The 19,805-nt window shown below is 45.7% G+C and overlaps 1 protein-coding gene across 7 annotated transcripts in view; it reads right to left on the bottom strand.

Annotated features, from left to right (window-relative positions):
• Positions 1 to 1,666: 1,666 nt before the first annotated feature.
• OTUB1 (OTU deubiquitinase, ubiquitin aldehyde binding 1) overlaps positions 1,667 to 19,805 on the bottom strand; it is a 64,820-nt gene continuing 46,681 nt past the window's right edge. For 5 of the 7 annotated variants that reach the window (XM_085889777.1, XM_085889781.1, XM_085889779.1 and 2 more), the window contains 2 exons: positions 15,050 to 15,095; positions 11,720 to 12,652 (listed from right to left, as the gene is read on the bottom strand). In XM_085889777.1, the coding sequence (XP_085745903.1) occupies positions 12,291 to 12,652; positions 15,050 to 15,095 (408 nt within the window). In that variant the 3' untranslated portion in view covers positions 11,720 to 12,290. Of the gene's footprint in view, positions 2,381 to 11,719; positions 12,653 to 15,049; positions 15,096 to 15,160 lie in introns of those variants that run through there. The other 2 variants (XM_085889784.1, XM_085889783.1) reach the window with 2 other exon arrangements.

Raw genomic sequence — 19,805 nt, 5'->3', positions numbered from 1 at the left:
GTATATCATATTAAGCACCTCGTTCGTATCTCGGTTAGGATGAGCTCTTCATATACAGTGGTGTCTCGACCGCTGTTAACGCCTCTGATGAAGAGAATTAGTTTGTCTCGAAACGTCAGGCTTTAATAAAGAATCAATTACAATGAAAACTAGAGAGTTCATAGAACACCTTACCCCACACAGTCTTGAGAAACAAGTTGATGGATGGGGTCTGTGAGTGGCAAATTTGATTGGTCATGATGATGAAGAATATCATAATCTTTTGTCCAGGTACTGCTTAACGGAAGGGTTTTGAAAGTGATTTGTGATCTGCAGTGTTCTAATATATAATTAAATTGAAATAAAATAAAGATTTTAAAGGTGGTAGAAAGTTTTTTTTTTCCAGAAGTTTACTGCCGTTGACGCAGCGTCTTTTTCACCACCTTATTCAACACATTACATTAGTGCCTCGTGCCTGTCGTTTGTGTTTTTTTGTTGTAATTTTTGCTACAGGTTTATCAATCTGCTACAGGTCTGCTACATCAATCTTGATGTTTTGCTAAAGTCTAAATAACCCAATTTCGATCACGTGACCTAATGTGATAACATAAGAGTAGGGTATAGGGCATCAGCACATGCCAGCAAGACAACGAGTTGATAGTAAAAATGGATTATCAACCAATCGTTATTCAAGAAAGCCTGCAGTGATGAGCTCGCAATCCTATCAGACAGCATGCACAAATGAGTATGGATGCTCCACCGCACCCCCTTAACCCAGAAAATGAGGCCACATTATGTTCCTTTAAAGAGGCAAAACAGTTTCAGTTTTCAGTGCTCAGTCAAATTTACATAAGCCAACAGTTAGCAAAAATGATACTGAAAGAGAGCAGGTAGGTTTTAATAACAAAGTTAGTTGTATTGGGAAGGGGATCAGAGTGATAAGCTTGTAAGTTTATTTAAGATCAGTTCTGCTTCAAGCTCACATTTACTTTATATCCATGCCAGGTTGTTTAAATATATAATTGCTAACCTGATCTACCTCGCTTTTCTGCTCTTATAAGAATTTTTATTATTTCACTGAGCTTTGGCTTAAAATTTTAATTTTTACTTCAGTTAAATTTTTTTATTGTTGATGTCTCAGAACTGTCTACCCTGTATAAATTTGATAATGGACCTGACAATAAGCTGTTGGATTTGTCCTTCACAGGCAGGGCGTTCCATCATAAAGAGTGCCGTCCCTCGGATGGACGTGAAGCCGGGTGTCCCGTCTGCTAGCATTAGTTCGCGGAGGATAAAGATCCCACAGTGGTCTTTCGCTAAGAGAGGGTGAGTTATCATCTGCAACCTGGAACAAATTCCAAATTCCTGCCCATATCACTTTCAGTCGAATGCCAGGCCAGAAATTCTCCTCGGCAGACCCCAAACGATGGTGGCAATAATTAGGACTGTTAATGTAGGGAGTAAGAGTAGTAGTCTTTCTTGATCAAGCTGCCCTTTTCAGGGGAGAATCCACCTCATGAACAAAAATACAGTGTTATCAAGTGATGTTTATACAAAAGGTCAAGGGTGCAAGCTAAAAGATTAGAATATGCTAAATCGACAGGATGATTGGACATTGTAACATTCCTTCAAATGTGTCAACAGAACTTTCACTGAGAAATTGCCTTCTGCACAACATTTATTCACGAACATCACAAATGCTGGCAAACAAATTCACCCCCAATGCCTGTATGTCATAGCACTTACTGTCTTTCCTATTATTTGCAAAACGAGAACGATTGAAAATGGTGTTAGAAACCTATAGAAACACACGAATAAATATGTAACCAACACTTACTAGGTATGGAATAGGGCACGGAGTATGCACGGGCTTATTCCAGTGGAAAAGTTTTTCCGACACAGGATATAAAAATGAATACGCGGTAAATTAATTAGTTAGATAAAATGTGGGATTTGTACACATCTTAATATGACCGACAAACTACAGCATTGCTGGAAGTGAGTAATAGGGAGGGAAGATAACAAGAATAGAAAATATACAAGAGATGTATGGCATGGCACGAAGGGAACATCACAAGAAGATTAAATAATCACATGGACAATTGCAAAATGCAGGTAGGTATACAATCATTTGGGAAACCCATGGTGTCATCAGTTGTAGCTGATGTACAAACCCTTTCCAGAGTGTTACCAAAGGAATATACTGTGGTTTAGCATTGCATTATAAGCAGCAGTCAGGGCAGGAATTAGGAAATTTGGCCGAAGGGCTCGAGAGTATAATGGCCGATTCTTTGTGAAGGACACCAAGGGATCCTTTAGGTCCGTTGGCAGCAACTGTTGGTAGCATTGACCTCAGCTTAACGTCGCATCTGACAGACACCGCATCAACGTGGCGCCCTGCCTGCGAAACACGGTGACAGTTTATAGACGAGTCAGGAACTAGAAATGACAAAATACGGGACTTTCAAAATAACGTAATTTGCCCCAGATTGCTCGGCACGGATGTGCAGAAACTCCAGGCGATGAGGTTCATTGCGGCGGCCAAAAACATGTGTTCGTGCCAGATAAGGAATGCAACATAAATTGGCACAAAAGCTTCTAAAAGAAGCCGAAAATACTTGGAAAGTTACCAGAGAGAAAGAGGTGTGCCTCTGCACTACAAAATATTTGGAGAATTTTCTGATCAACTTGCCCCAAAAAGTTGATATCTTGGAGCCAATACAGCCCACGATGTGGGCCCGTGCAAGGCATGTGGACAGGCACATTCTTCCCGACCTCCCCTGCCAGTGAGTGGACTTTGAACCTTGCGGGACCAACTGATGTGAACATGGCAGGCTTGGTGATTTATTAAACAGACATCTTCAATTGGAAAGCCGATGCAGTCATTTACCAACATTCAGGTAGACTTCCCAGAGGGAGATACCATATCTAGTTTGGGGTGGTTTTTAAGACCGATGGGAAGGTCATATCTGGGGCTTGTAAATGCACAGGGTAAGTTTGTGGGAGGAGGAGGTGTATGGGCTGTGAGGGCCATTATGAATATATATATTTTCGTTTGGTTCTGGAGCCACAAGAGAAATCATCATAGATTTTTGCATCTATTGGTAAAAAGAGAAGCATCCGTGTGTGTGTGTGTGTTTGTGTTTCTGAATATCCACTGCTGCCGCTCGCTTGTACAAACAGGAAATGGTACAAACCCGACACCTCACCCACAGATATTTCTCACATTTCCTATTGTTACGGTTGTGGAAATTCGCAAACCACCATTCAGGTCCCGTAGGTGAGATATCTCTGTAAGTACATGTGTAGTTAGCCCCAAACCCGTTGTTTAGAGGGAATATATGTGATTCATTCGGGCTGCGACGCTTTGAGATAGCCGTTTTTCTGTTCTATCTTTATTTTGAACCAACCACGCTCCAACCGTCAGACAACAACGCCAACAGCCACGACCTTTACCTTCACAACTCGCTCCCGCAAACATCGCATCACCGCCATTCCAAACGGCACCATGGCTATCGGCCACCGCCGGAAAACCTCCACCACCTTCACCTCCCTCCTTCGACGGCCATTCCCGCACCACGCATCGGGCTGTCCTGGGCTCGTACAGGATACGCGCCGAGCCGCGACTGCAAATAGCGGCCTTTCCGAGGAGAATTCGGATCAGGAATGCTACACGCCCACTTCTGATCCGTCCAATTAGCAAGCGTCGGGCGGCTTGGCCCCGCCTCCAGGCGCGTCTGCGTGGAATCGAGATATGCAAATTCTAGGATCAGGGGAGATTCACGCCCCTTTTCCTCCGTCCAATGGGTGAGCGTGGCTCCGCCCCCGAGCTCATCCTGATCCGGAAATTTGCATAAGGGTTCTCCTGCCGGCCTATAAAACGCCGAGCAGAAAAGCAGAGTTGAGTAGCAGAAAAGCAAAGAGAGTTTTGGGGCAGAGAGAAAGAAGAATTGTTGTGCAGAGGAGTTGTTGTGCAGAAGGAGTTGTTGCGCGGAGAGTCAGTTTTGGTGGCAGAGAGTGGAGTCGGGAGACGGACGCAGTCAAGTCGGGTTGGAGAGCAGAGCGGAGTGGAGTCGGGAGGCGAAGGCATCAAAGTGGTTTTCTGCAGTCGGCTGAGGAGAATTGGGGGAAGAGTCCAAGGAGCTCGGGTCCGAGGCAGGGAAGACGGTGGTCGGCGACGAGGTCGTGGTGGGATCGCTCGTCGCGGGACCCAAGCCAGCCAACCATTCTCCTTCCCCCAGGGCATCAACAATTCCCCCCCCACCCTTTTTCCCCCGCGCTGAGATAGTGCAGAAAGGGGGCCCCGTTCCCACCCCACTCCAAGCGGTGCCAACGAAACCCGCGAAGGAGCACGAAGTCGGGGCACCGCCGCGCAGCCACATTTGCGGCTCGTCACGAGGACGCGGGTAGGACCCCCCCGGTCTCGCGGACCTGACCGCTCCTTCAGGTCCCGCGCACACATTGGCTTGCGGGCCCGTCTGCCCCCTTGCCTATGAGGGTGGCTTGTTCCCTTTGCTTTTGAGTAAATGTGTGTCGGCGCCAGTCTGGTGAAGTAAAACTGTTTAAGTGTTGCCGTGTGTCGGTCTTAGTCGGTAGTATCTCTGCGTCATTGTTTCTTTTGTAGCATTTGATATATGTGCATTCTGTTTGGCTGTATATGTGTGCTCTCCGTGTGCCGCGGAATAAATGTGCATTATGTTGAACTGTTTTCCCGTTTCGCTTCGTCTTTACTTTCATTGAATCTCCAACTTGCTTCACGTAACGGGTTCGTCGTGGGCTTAATACGCCCGATAATTAATCGGAACCGTCGAGGCCGACGATAACACCGCTCGGTTATCCCGATAGCATGGAACGGATCGCTTAAGTGGCCCATGTCCGGAGTCGACCTGCGGCGAGGTGCGATCGCCCGGTCTACCATCCGGGTGGGTACTTAGGTAGGTCGAGTTTGGCGAACAACCCTATCCCACGCGGGGGGCCGATTGGCACGATCGTGGTGAGGCCGAAAGGCCCACCCGTGACTAGCTCCCGGCGTTAGTCCGAGAGGGGCACGACAGAATTGTCTGTCCGGTGGGCGACGTGCCGCGATTCGAGTCACGTGGCCGTTCGCACGCCGGCGGGCGCGAATTCACAACACCATATTTCTGCGAGTCCGATTTTCATTCAGGAACAGAACAATTATGGATAACCATTTTGAAATTTCTGCTCTTTCATCTAAATGTTGAAAATCATGTTTAAAAGACAATTTGAATGACAGATTTTGCGCTAGCGACGGCAGGATAAAGGTGCCCGGCGATCAGAACCGAGTCATTGTAAACAAACACACACACACACACACACACACACACACACACACACACACACACACACACACACACACACACACACACACACACACACACACACACACACACACACACACACACACGAAAGGCCTCGTTAGTATTCATACATCATTTTGAAAATCCCATATTCTCCTTCAACCTTGAAACCAAAGGACTAAAGCCCCTCCCATCTGCTCATAACTGCTGAGGATGATGGAAGAGAAAGGTGCTGCGTCGTGACCCACTTCACTGTGCTGGTGTTCTGGGTTGAACAGATTCGCAGATTTCACAAGAGCAACAAACCATGTTTCAACTTAATTTACCAAGCCTTCATGGCATGCCTTTGTGTTTTTAAACTCAGTTTTGAAACCGGAAACAGAAATAGTACAAAGTGAAAATGCCATTTATGAACGCCAGTGCCATGAAGCATAGTAAGTTCAGAAGAAAGACAAATAAAATACATCATCTGTTGAAATTGTCCTTGGCCTACCCATAATACAAGCTCCATGATGGGTCTGGGCAGCCTCCTGGGAGCTGTAGGGTGCTCTTGAGGTGGGCGGACATGGGGCGGAGGGGGGTTGGGGGGAGGGGGGTCAGTCACGTTGATGGTTGTGGCATTCATGGAGGGTGTGGCTCAGATTGATGCCATGGAGGTGAGTGGATTGGCCTGAGATTGGAGGACAGGTGAAGAGGAAGTGTATCTCACAATGGAAGATATTCAAGGAATGACATTGGAGAGCTGGATCACTCAAGTGCTGCATCTACGAAGTGTGATAATGATCAATCCAAATCCAAATCCATTGGGACCATACTCTGCACAGAGCGTTGGTGCTGCCGAAGCAGTCTCCTGGGCTATTGAGCACAATCCTGGACGGGTCAGCACTCCGACGTAGGATACTCAAATGGCTCAATCATCCCAGCAAGCTGGTACTCATTTTGCCGACCTCAGAAGGATGACAGGCCGAGTCAACCCCACCTGGTGTTAATTCAACAATAGAGTGGGATTTGAACTCAGGACTTTTGGATCGCAAGTCCACCTTCCTCACCATTAAGCCAACACCAGGCATATGATGATCGATCCACAACCGATAGTAGCACCAAGGAGTCTACGCCTGAAGAGGAAGAATACGAGTCTAATCAGATGTCACTCAATAAGTGCAAGGCTGGGGACAAATGCATCAACAGTTATAAACAGTGAATTGTGTATTGTATGTGGACAATGATCGGGTTAGTGGCGACTGCGCGAGGGAGTGGGATTGGAGAGGGAGAGCAGGAGTCTTTACAGCTGTAAATGCTTGGAAGTGGTTCATCTGGGTTTTCGTGACCACAATGTGGTAAGCAAAACTCCACTGTTGAGATGTGAAGTTTTGGGATAGTGGTGTAAGACCATTGGATTTTTGGAGGGCAAACTTTGAGGGCGTGAGAAGTTACTTGGGAGTTTTAGATTGGGTAAAGTTAATGAGTGTGCGGCCTGCATCGGCTAATTGTTTACGGAGCAGAGTAGGAATATTCCATTGAGGTGTAGAGGTTGAGTCAGGAAGCGACCAGGTCCGTAGTAGGTATGGGAGGTAATAGTATAATTAATAATCAGAACAAGGCATTCATGAAGAACAAAATATTAGGACTTGAGTCTGACTCACATCAGTATGGGAGGAAACGGAGATTACTTAAGAAAATAACTTTGCAGGCCAAAAGGGAATATAAGGACATAGCCAAAATATTGTGACAGTTATGACCACAGGGAGGATGTCGTGCACCCACCCCCACCCCAACCTCCTCCTCCTAGGAGAATAAAAGCACACAAACATAGAAGTAAAGCAGTGATGTCATCGGATTCTGTTAAGAAATTAAGTAAATCGTATTAATGTGATAGATACTGTATGTGTTTGCGTGTGTAAGCAGCAGAAAGGGCCTATGTTTTTTTTTGTATACCTAGTCGAGGCTCGTGGAAGAGCTCGTGCAGTGAATGCATCAGGATGTAACAGACAAAAACAGGACGCAAAACACGCATGAATGGGGTGGACAAGTTGGACACAGAGGATACTTAGGGTGGACAAGATGGACACAGAGGGAAACTCCAAGGAGAGAAAAGTGGAAAATTGGAAGGAAGAGGGATTTGGGTGTGGTTAATGAGGGTAGAAGAGATCATGGTTTGGGATGGAGGAGATCTGAGACGGTGGTGATCAGATGTCTTGAAGACCTCGAGGTAAGAATGAGACTGAAGAGAGGATGTAAAGTTGATTCCACAGGTGGGAAAAAGAGGAATAAATGAGTGGAGGTCAGCAGTGATCCTGGATTTAGGTAGTTTCAACAGAAGGGAGCTGATGGTGGACCGTGTGAGCCCTGCAGAAACCTGGACGGGACAAATCACAGAAAGAGCAGAGGGTGCAAGACCAGAAAGATGGCAGTATAAGACAGAGAGAGACCACCGACTGTCTGCGATGGTGAAGTCATAAGCCCATAGACACAGCTTCAGCATGGGAGATTGCAATGATCTTGAAGGCCTTGGTTTCCAGTGTCAAGCTGAGCAATACATGAGGCTGGAGAGCCAGCCCAGAGGGGAGAGCAGTACTCCATAAAGCTGCGGATGAAGGCCTTGCAGGTGGATAGGAGTTCAAGTGTGCCAAGGAAGGACTTTGTATGACGGAGGATGCCCAGTCAGGTTTGGAGGCCAACTTTGAAATGTAGTTTACCCAAAAAAGATCATGACCGATAGTGAGACCCAGGAGTTTGAATGACGGAACTTTCTCAAGAGGATTGTTAAGAAAGTAGATAGGAGGGTTTGCCAGACAGTCCTTTCGGAGAGAGATAATGAGTGTGATATTTATCAACATTGAAAGACATATTCTAACTGTTTCACAAGCTTGTGATTTATTTTTCAAGGACTGAAGAAAGAGGAGGCTGCAGCCTGCCTGTCTGAAGGATGAGGCATGTCAGCAGAGGATGAAGTCATCAGCAAATAGATAAAGAGGATTTTCCAGAGTCAGCGAGATCATTCCATGATGATTAGGAATAGGGCTGGGCCCAGAACACTGCCTTGGGGTACTCCAGCCTTGACAGGGAGAGGAGATGAACAGATTCTGTGGAGTTCCACATTTTGGCTCAGAGAGTCGAGGAAGTCAGGAAGCCAAGTGTGAAGCTGGCCTTGGATGCTATAGGTAGAGAGTTTGGAGAATAAGGCAGGATTCCAGACTGTATCAAAACCACATGATATGTCCAGAGAGATGGCTCTGATCTCATCTGACATTGAGGGCCTCCATCCATCATTGGGTGAGTATAAGAAGCATGTCCAAGGTGGAGTGACCTGGTCTGAAACCAAATTGGTGATCCGAGATAAGGTTGTTGGAGAATAGGAAGGATTTCATGTCAACTGCAATGATGGATTCCATGACCTTGCTGATGATTGGAAGTAAGCCGATAGGTCTGCAGTTGAAAGGATCAGTTTTTGCACCTTTTTATGTAATGCAGTGATGTTGGCATATTTCCATGCAGATAGAAGATGACAGAGTAAAAATGACAGGGTGAAAAGGGCAGAGAGAGGATGTGCAAGAGCAGCAGAGCATGTTTTCAGGACACATGAGCTGATGGTGTCCAGTCCAATAGCAGTCAGAATCGAGGGTTGAAAGAACCTTCTCAGATGCAAAAGACAGAGTCCAGGAGCAGTTGGGTATGACATGGACAGATGGATACTGAGAGTGAGGGGTTGGGGACACAAGATTTGGAAGCAAAAACAGAATTGAGGCATTCGGCCTTCTCACGAGCAGAGTTGGCTGTGGTGCCGTTTGAAGAGATGGAAGGGATGTAAGGGGAGCGTACTCCAGAGATATATTTAACAAGGAACCACCAGGTTTTTGAGGAGGTAGACAAGTTTGATAGTTCATTCTTGAGATTGGAAAGATGTTATTTCTAGCTTTCCTGAGTGGGCACACACTTATTGCAGACTTTTGGGGAGGCAATGAGATAGCCTTCGGTTGGACTTGCCTTTTAGGAAGAGAAGGCAAGTTGTTTCAGAGCAACTGCCGCACCATAGGATTCAGTGTATCATGGTCGGGAAGAAGGGTAGGATAATTGAAGATAAGATGGGATGACTGTGTGTGAGAGAGAGGGAGAGAGAGAGAGAGAGAGAGCAGGCCTTTTTCCTTTTTCCATTGCTCTCTATATACAGGGTGATAGAAGCAGAGATAGAAGTTATTGGAAGGGAAATGCAAATTCCACCACTTTGTCACCACCTCCCTGAGTGTGATGCAAATGCAGCCTGGCAAAGCCAGTGAGGAACGACCAACGAGGGGGAGAGACTGAAGGCAAAAGCGCAGACCGCAACTAATTCGCTCTCTCCCTGATCGCCTCAGCCACAGCAGAAGTCGAGAGCCTGTTCTCCAGTGAGATTTTCCACCTTTACCTTCAGTCCTCCAGAATGGAGCTTCACACCTGACTCACCTCATGTCTTTCTCATTTCCACACATTCACTTTATTTTTCCTCAGGCCACAACACTTCTTCCTTTTCACATTTTCCTCAGTTCACTTTCTCCACAGCTTTACTGATGTTCACACTGTCCAGCGCACCGTTTTCATCACCAAGGACAAGTCACGATCCCTCAAGTAACGCCATCAGCTCTCACCCCCTGAATGAGTGATTCTGGAGCCACACAGGTCATCGTGCTGGGATGAACGAGCACCATCCGTGAGGAGAGAATGAGCGACTGCGAGGATGGACGCGGCGAAGCACCGAGTGGTGGAACAGTGGCCTCAACCGAGGTCACTGAAGGTGTGCCGGGATGCGACGAGAGTCCCATTTCTTTCACCTTCACACTCTACATTGTCTATCCCTCTCTCCAACCTATCTGTTTTTCTTCAGGAGTCTGGATCCGTGTATTATATTTGTATCAACTCATCATTCCAAGTTGTGCGGGGTGGTAATGTTTGCATTGTGGTAATGGGAAATAAATATATATATACTCATGAATGTCCTTGAATTGCTTGCAATGCCCTTTATTTGAATTCTCCTGTGGTGTAGCGGGCCTGCGGGGCAGGGCATGATGGTGGGGGAGTGGTCGGCGTGATCACGTGTGTGCAGGGGATATAGGAGTGCACGCCGCCTGAGGCGTTGTAGTGGTTGCCGTAGTCGCCGTGGCTTGTAGAGTGCATCGAGTACGTAATAAAGGGGGAGTTACGGGCAACGTACGCTCGCGCTCCCGCTCGTGCAACAAGGCCGTGGTTGAACTGTTCCCCCGCTCGTGTCTGCCTTTGAAGCACCACTACCACGACACCACATCTCCCACTTAAATTTTCCCCAACCACCATTCCTTCCGACATTTCCCGCTCTTTCGCTTTATTGCCTGTGTGTGTAATAAACCAACGAAAGTGTCGATCCATGTCTTGACTTATCCTGTTTGGGTTTGATCTGGGGTTGCGCTCTTGGGGAAATTGGTCCGAGTTCGCAATTGTAAAGGTAGCCCACATAATGCAACACGTGGAATTGGTTCGCTCAGCCAAGTAATTTGCCACCACGTAGTCACTGGCACGGTTCCCCACCTGCTTCGTTCATCTCGCCGGTATAGTAAAAACCGACCATGGGTGCGAAGATGACATCCCACCATAGGTGAGTGTTGCAGATGGCCTCCGTGGTCTCCTGAAGGCATGTCACCCTCTTGGAGTTATCCAGAGGTGATGTCCGTCACAAAGTTAAAGGTAACAGCAAGGTTTTCTTGAAGTATATAAGGAGTAAGCAAAGTGTTAAGAGGAGTGTGGGCCCATTGAGGAATAGTAAAGGAGAATTGGTGAACAATGAGGCTGAGATGGCAGGATTATTAAATCGTTTTTTTTTGTCCTACATTTACATGGAAATAGTCAAGGTGACTTCCATAAGCTGAGAGTATTCATCTCGGGGATGAGGACGGGCTTTCAAAAGAGATCCAAGTGGGAATAGAGGAACTGAAGAAAGAGTTAGAAAAATTAGGGGATGACAAAGTTCCAGGACTGGATAATATTGTTACGAATTTCTGTCCGCCCGGCGTGCGATCGGCCACAGAACTCAAATCGCGACCGCGTCGCCCACTGGAACGGACAATTCAGTCGTGACCCTCCGTGGAACTACCACCAGGAGCTAGTCACGGGTGGGTCTTTCGACCACACCACAATCGTGCCAATCGGCCACCCACGCAGGATAGGGTTGTTCGCCAAACTCGACCTACCTAAGTACCTGCGCGGGTAGTTAATAGGGCGATCGCACCTCGCCGCTGGCCGGCCCAGGACATGAACCGCTTAAGCGGTCCGTTCCATGCTTCAGTGATAACCGAGCGGTGTTATCGCCGGCCCTGACGGACGTGATTATTTACCGGGTGCTTACACCCTTCTACCAATTCCTTCCGTGATGCAAGATGGAACTTTCAAACAAAGGAAAGGACGCAACGAAACGGGGAACAGTTCGACAAGCACATTTATTACGCACTCAGCCAAGGCAAGCACGTATTCACAGCAATACAGTAAGAATGCAATTTACAAGCAAGAGTTACAACCGAATAAAGCAATGTTTATTTACATGCACTTAAACAGTTTCTACTTTACAAGACACGGTGCCACAACACGCATTCAAAGAAAATACAAGAAAAGACCCCCTCATAGACAAGGGAGTCAGACCGGGCCCGTGGGCCTAATGCGCATGGAACCTGGATGAGCGGCCAGGTCCAACGAGACCGAAGGGTCCTACCCGTGCCCTCGTGGCGCGATGGCGGGCAAGCTGCGATGTCAGCGTAGCTGCACCTGGCTTCGTGCCCCTGGTGTGGTCGGCGAGCGCTCTCCCCGTCTGCCTTTCCCGTCGGCTTCGAGCTCCGTCCCCCGACTCGACTGCCACGCCGACACTGCTGACTTGACTGCCCCGCCGACACTGCTGCTGCCACTCCACTGCTCCCACTTGGTTCTTGACTTTTGTGCCGACGTACTGCACCTCGAGCTGCGTTGTGCTCGCGCTGATATAGCCCGGGGGAGGGGCGTCTATGTAAATTTCTGAATCACAGTGGGTTCGGAGGCGAGGCCACACCACCCGATGCTCAGCCATTGGGCGGATGAAAAGGGGGCGTGAAGCATTCCTGATCCGCTTTTTGAGGCAAAAGGAACGCATTCACAGCCCATGGCACGACGTGTGGTTGAAAGGCGGAGGTGGTGGGAGTTTGGTTGTTGGCGGGCGTCGTAGCGATGTTTGCGGGATGGAGTTGTGGAGGTAAAGAGGCGAAGGTGGTGGTGGCGATTTGGTTGCTGGGGTGTGTTGTTGGTGGTGTCGATTTGGTTGTTGGGGGATGATTGGTCCAAAATAATGACAGAGAAAAGAAAAACGGCTATCTCAAAGGATCGCAGCCCTGTGAACACGGAAATTCCCTTTAAACAACGGTGGGGAAATCTAACTACACAATTACTTATCGTCATAACTGATCTAAGGTCCTTTATGGTGGTCTGCGAATTTCCACAGCCGTAACAATATGCATCTAAGAAGGTGGTGGAGCAGATAAGCGAAGTGTTAGCGGATATCTTTAACAGCTCGATGGAGTCAGGACAGGTACCGGGGGATTGGAGAGGAGCAAATGTAACACCATTATTCAAGAAAGGATCCAGAGAAGAATTGGGTTAACTACAGACCTGTTAGTTTACCTTCAGTTGTGGTGAAAGGTGTTGGAGATGTTAATTAAGGAACGGAAAGGGAATGTTAATTGGAATAATTTCAAATGAATTAAAGATGTCAGTATGGGGTTATGAAAGGGAGATAGTGTATAACAAATCTTTGAGAGTTATATGAAGCAGTTTCTGATTGGGTGGATGAGGGAAGGGCAGTGGAAGTAGTATATCTTGACTTTCAGAAGGCACTTCATAAGGTACCACACAGGAGGTTATTAGCAAAGGTGAGGCCTTGCGGAGTGGCTGGTCAGGTAACTAAATGGAATGCAATCTTTAAAGTGTCCTCAGATTCACCAAGGACAATCATTTTGGAAAATCCATCTCTCCCACACCATGGTTACACGTCTTACCTTATCCCACGCAGTCACTGAAATGATCATGCCATGACGATCAGCCAAAATCCTGTTGGTTTGTTATCTTCCGACCTCAATCTGTTGGATCAACTCCACCATTGCCTGGGCAATGGCTAATGCCACCTCTGCCAGCTGCACTTCTTTGTGCAAGTAATAACTCAGTTCTTCCTCTCCCTTCATTGAAGCACTTGAGGCAGCTGCACCCCCCTCCCCACACACTTTGTAGACCCCTTTAATGAGCGCAGGTTTTCACAGTCGATACTCTTTGAAACATCATGGGTGATGAAGGTTGTGGCCAAGTTTCATCGAAATTCTGTGTGGAGTTTCGGAGAAGAGAGCTATTTTTGTGTTCGTCCTCCTTGTCCACCCCCATAACCCTTTGGTCATTTGCAAACCTGCTGCCATTTGTTATTCAGTTCTTCCCTGAGCCTAGACCCTTGTATAAAACGAGGACCGCATGTCCTGACGCTCACCTGGATCAGTAGGAACAGTCACTCAAACCCTCCGTAGACCAATTTTTTTTTTTTTTTAATGCTATGAACAAACTTTGGTACATTACGGGTGATGAAGGTTGTGGTCAAGTTTCATCGAAATCGTGTATGTAGTTTCTAAGAGCCTGGTGTTGGCTTAGTGGTTAGGGTGGTGGCTTGGGATCCTAGGGTCCTGAGTTCAAGCCCCGTTGAGCCAATGAATTAATACACCAGGAGGTTGACTCAGCCTGTCATCCTTCCTAGGTCGGCAAAATGAGTACCAGTGCACTGGTAAGGGGGACACTGCATCAGTGGCATAGCCACATCTCAACCAATGATGCAACCAGCAGCCACAGGCTGCACTCGATAGAGAGTTTCTAAGAGAGCAAATGCCTATTTTGGGGAAAAAACACTCTGTAGACCCCCCTTAATGAGTGCAGATTTTCATGCGGTCGATACACTTTGGTACATCATTGGTTATGAAGGTTGTGGTCAAGTTTCATCGAAATCCTGTGTGTAGTTTCAAAAGAAAGAAAACACCCCCACCGTCGACCCCCTCACTGATCGCAGATTTTGATGCAGTCAATACACCTTCGTTAGGCATGAGATATGAAGCTTGTGGCCAAGTTTCATTAAAATTGTGTGTTTAGTTCAAGCGATAATGACTGAAGTGTTTCTGGACTGACTCAACTACATCCACTGCTCGATCACATAAGCTCACCTGACTAAAGTCAAGGTGAGCTAAAAATGAACAGCCGACTAAATAAAGTTAAATCTTGAAAGCAACCTTCATCTAAAGTGGCCAGTCAACCGCTTGCTATGTTTTTTTCTGATAATGCCATGATATCCCAAAGTGAGCATTGAAGATCACTGTGACAACTGTAGTATGCATACCAAGTACTGAGACTTGAGTCTGCAGGTACCTGGAATACCTGGAATCTGCAGCTATTTTTCACATAACCTTTGATTCTCTTTTGTGGTTGTTGTTGCTTTAAACCTTGTTGGATCAAACGAATTGCAATCCTTTCACTCAACGCAATTTTATAAAATGCTCTCCTACCAGTTCAGAGCTTGGTGTGTACAGCAAGGAAGCTGACCGACTACCTATCACTATACTAGCAGCATCAGTTACTTAGGTCTGGCATGTAACCTGTGTTGAGAAGAATGCACGTACACACAATACGAGGTAAAAAAATGGTCATTCCCCAGCTGCATGCTGCTGCTGTAATGAGTACCAATAAATAGGCCACACATATCTCACCAAGTCTCGTTTGTGGTCTGTATGCATCGACTTGATCAAGCCAGGGCTTCACGAAACGGGTTCATGCAAAGGTGGGTAAGGGATGGGGGGGGGGAGGGGGCAGGCAAAAAATACAGACAAAACATTTATTTCCCTACAATTTTTCAGCATACAATATTCAATGAAATGGATTTGACGTACGATTGTACGCTGGCAAAGCTCTGCGCACAAAGCATGCAGTTTGCATAGAGGTAGGCATATCTGCAACATTCTCAAATACAGAACACACACTGCTCATCTCCTCAACCGGTTGCAGTTTCCACATCACATGCATTTTATAATCATACAGCTTGCATTTGTATTACCCTGCACACGTAGTGCGAAGCGGTTCACTGTCTGTCCGTCAGTCTATAATCGAAGAGCTACTTCATTTCAAATTTTGAACACAGTAGAACATGAATCGGACCACGAACCTGCGGCTTACCCGTATTTTGGCTCTGAATTTGGCAAATTGTACGGCGTCTGGTCCTGATCAGGTTTTCTTTTTTTCGTTTTTTTTTAACTCTGGCAGTCAAACTAAATTGAAAATCATTCCAAACAGGAAACTTGCTCTTTTTAGGGACGTTATAAAGAACACAGGCACGAATAACGAGTGAAACATGTTAAATAAGGTGGTGGAAAAGACGCTGCATCAACGAAGGTATACTTACGATTCCATGGTTTCTTTTTTTTTATCAACAACCTGTAAAATTATATTTTATTTCAGTTGAATTATAAATTTGAATCATGGTGAACACAAATCGCTTTCCTTTCACTTCCTAAAACCTTCAATATAGCAGTACTTTGGCAAAACTTTAATGCTGTTACGACCAATTAAATTACCACTCACATGCTCAGGGAAGGGAACTTCGAGATTCTTCTTATTTTTCTTCCAACAGATCGTTTCCAATAAAGTCCCATGTCGTTTTTCTCAAGACTGTGTGGGGTAATGTGTTCTTTGAACTCTCTAGTTCAGGTGGATAAAGGTGGACAGAGGTTATGTTTTCATCATTGTTTGTCTGTCTGTCTGTGAGCAGGATATCTCAAAAAGTTATGGACGGATTTGTATGAAACTTGGTGGACATGTTGGGTGTGTGACAAGGACGACTTCATTAGATGTCGGTGAATATCCGGATCCGGCCAATCAGTGGGATGCAAAACGTAAACTGGTGGAGGGAGGCATGCACTCGACTGAGTGCCATTCCAGTTTTTTTTAAGTGACTAGCAAGTTGCCTGCTCCCCCCCTTCACAGGATTCTAAACGGGATAGGGATGGAAAAGGCAAAAATGCAAACTTGGAGCAACAATTCGCATTTATTGCCACATCTGATGGAATTTGAACGCTCAAATGGCGGCAATGTGCTCCATTTTAAACTGTTTGTTCAATGTATGCAGCTGTCTGCAAATATAGCCACCGCATGCCGAGGGTCCATAATAAAAAGTTGTACTGATGTCAAAGCCAGTGACCAATTGCAAATTGATAGTAAGATTCTTCACCATTGAGATATATGGCTAAAATGATATACAGCATCAGGTTTCAAAAAGTTGTAGACAGATTATGACAAGACTTGGTGGATGAGTTGGGTTGGTGACAAGAACAAGCCGATTCGATTTTGGTTAACATCCAGATCCAGATTTGGTCCATCATTGGGACACAAAACGTACACTGTTCAGCCTGGCAGAGGTATGCGCTTTACCAAGTGCCAATCTAGTTAACGTTGTTTCACCAACTTATCCATGCACTTTAACTTTAATATGCACTACTTGAAGGTCATTCATTGTAAGCAACATCGTAGAATCACTCATTTTTACCTCCACCACAGAAGGTGGAGAGGTTATGGTTTCACCTCAGTTTGTTTGTGTGAGCAGGATATCTCAAAAAGTTATGTACAAAATTGGACAAAACTTGGTGGACAGGTTGGGTGTGTCACAACGTTAAAATTGATTCAATTTTGGTGAAGATCCGAATACTCGAATTTTTTTGAAATTCCCAAGTGATTCTTCACCATTGAGAGATGGGGCTAAAAACGATATATAGCACGATATCTCAAAAAGTTGTGGACGGATTATTATAAAACGTGGTGGATGAGTTGGGTTGGTGACAAAAACGAGCCAATTAAATTTTGGTTCAGGTACGGATCCAGGTCCAGCCTATCGGTGAGATACAAAACCTAAACTGTTCAGCCTGGTGGAGGTGTGTGCTCTACTGAGTGCTGTTCCCATTTTGTATGCAGCATCCTGGTGTCACAACATCACTTTGATAGATCCAATGCTCATACTGGTGGCAGTGTTGCGGTGTATGCCAGACACACCCTATCCAATTATCTCTTGCCTGCCATCAACATCCCCATGGAATATAAGGGGATCCGTATCCATCTTTCTTATTTATGTACATGGTTTACAAGCCTCCCAAATGTGATGACTGTGCATGTGGCTCTTTCAGCCAACTGAGACTCATTCCTCTCCTTCCACCCCAACTCTCTTCCTAATCGGCGGTGATTTCAACCAACACCATTCCCGCTGGCTTGGCCTCGGTTCTCACCTGGCTGTCCAAAGTACTGCAGTCAAAGCCTTTTGTGACACTTCTGCTCCTATCCAATATGTTGGATTTCCAACTATGTCCAACAATACAATGGCTCCCACTCTATGCTTGACTTGATGTCCAACTTCCCTCATGATCCTTAGATTGTGTACTCTTGACAGTGTCCCTCTTTCTGTCGGTTTTCAGGAAACCACCGAGGCACTGCCGTGTATAACGGGGTCCAGTCTGAAGTCCACTATTTCTTCGACTACTTGGTGAACGATCCACTTCTGAATTTTAAATGGAGTACCAGAGACTCATATCTCAATAAAATATTGTCACTCTCCTTTATCGCTTCATACCTCCAGCGATCACACCCAACATATAATTAATGCTTTGAGGTAATTGCCAGAGATCAGCTTGCCTTTTCCTCTTGCAAAACCAACCACAACAATGGGAACGTGTAGTCTCCATGTAAAGCTCTCAACAATTTGTTTATGTCCTGGGATGTGGCAGAACAATGTGTCCATCAAATTTTGTGCATCAGGCTCATGTAAAGTCTGAGCTCACAGGTTTCTGTCACTCCAAAAACATTGGTGGTAAATAGTTGTCCATCTATGGAACATGATCCGCATCGGTTCCTTTGCTCTGGATGAACAGGTTTTAGTGAACACTGCTTATGCTAAGGCTGACTGTCTTAACTCCGTCTTTGCATGAAATACAAAGATACCAAATCCCTCCATTCCTGCACCAATCTCACCCCATTCACTGAAAACATCTGACAGCATGTGAACGTCCCTCCTGCCAAGGTTAGGTGGAGAAAATCCCTGTCATACACTACTCCTGATCCTAATGACATCAGTACTTTCATCCTGAAAATAAGTGTTCATCTGGTGTGTCCATTCTTCTTTCTCTGCCCTTTTCCAGGCTATTCTCTGATGGTGGAATTGCCAACATAACCCTTTTCAAGTAAAGGTGCCAAAACAGACCCTCTTAGTCAGCATTCTCACTATCATATAAAATTGAACCAAACATTACAAGCAATCTCAAGATTCATCTGTTCTGCATCTCTGACTTCCAATGAACAGTTTGACTTCTGCCCGGTCATTCAACCTTGGGCATGGCGTTTCTTCTATGACAATGATGGACACTCTCAAACAAGTCAGAGCTACGTCTATTGGCAATCTTATGATCATTTGATTATGGTATCTGATTCCTGCCCTGATTTCCATAGTAAGCCAAGGGTATCCAGGTTTCCCTCAAAGACTGATTTTTCAGATTTTCTGCTCCTTTGTAAGAAGCAGGTTGCTTTGGATTGAATGTTCTCCCTCAAAAGACTAGTGTCCCTCAAAGGTAAGTGTGCTGCGTGAAAATAAAACATCAATTATACTACGTTGTAGATTCTGTACAGGATTGTTCTTACCTAATACATAGTGTGTAGAAAATATTTTCTCATTTTATACTTGTAGATTGAAAAATAAAAACAATTGACGTGTCTTGGACTATTGCAAGGATATGTTCTCAGAACATTTTGAACACCCCATGCAAACACCAAATAGCACTTTCATTTGTTTGTTGCAAGCGCGACTGACGGTCATGTGATCACAAGTTGTTTCCATGCATGCTGGAAACAACTTATGATCACGTGACCGTCAGTCGCGCTTCTGAGAACATGTACTCAACTATTGTTAACGTTGAATTAGAGAGTTCGTGCTATGCATTATGTTTTCAAATGCTGCAATACATGCGTAATGTCAATATCAACCCTTTTGTGGTTTTGTGCAAGTTGTACTTATATTACAATGTAAGCTGCTGGATCCAAAATCTATATTGCTGAAAGACTTATATGACTTCGCACTTCCAGGAAGCTTGCATAGAGAAGAGAGGCGACGCCATTTTCCGCTTGCAGGAGCGCGACGCATTACTCCGTTCGCACGATTTACGAATCATTTCAGAGATGAGGTGTACCAGGGTCTATAATCATGGTATGTAACAATTAAAGTCTGTATTTACGATTTCCCCTGAATGTGTAATGAGTATTCTACCGTTTTGATGTTCTTTGATCCAAATTCAGCATTCTTAAGCAATGTGCTTACGTAAACGGCCTTGACTGGCTGAGCATTTTCGTGCTTGCATGTTTCGAGCCAGCAGCATACTTGATCGAGTGTTGCACATGTTTAGCAAGAGGTGCATCCTTACCTATTATCATTGTTGCATA

Source organism: Eptatretus burgeri, chromosome 7, assembly GCF_056783735.1.
Source record: "Eptatretus burgeri isolate ZD-2024b chromosome 7, Ebu_testis_v1, whole genome shotgun sequence".
In the NCBI taxonomy this organism is placed as follows: Eukaryota; Metazoa; Chordata; class Myxini; order Myxiniformes; family Myxinidae; genus Eptatretus; species Eptatretus burgeri.
This window is presented reverse-complemented; position numbering and strand designations above follow the sequence as displayed.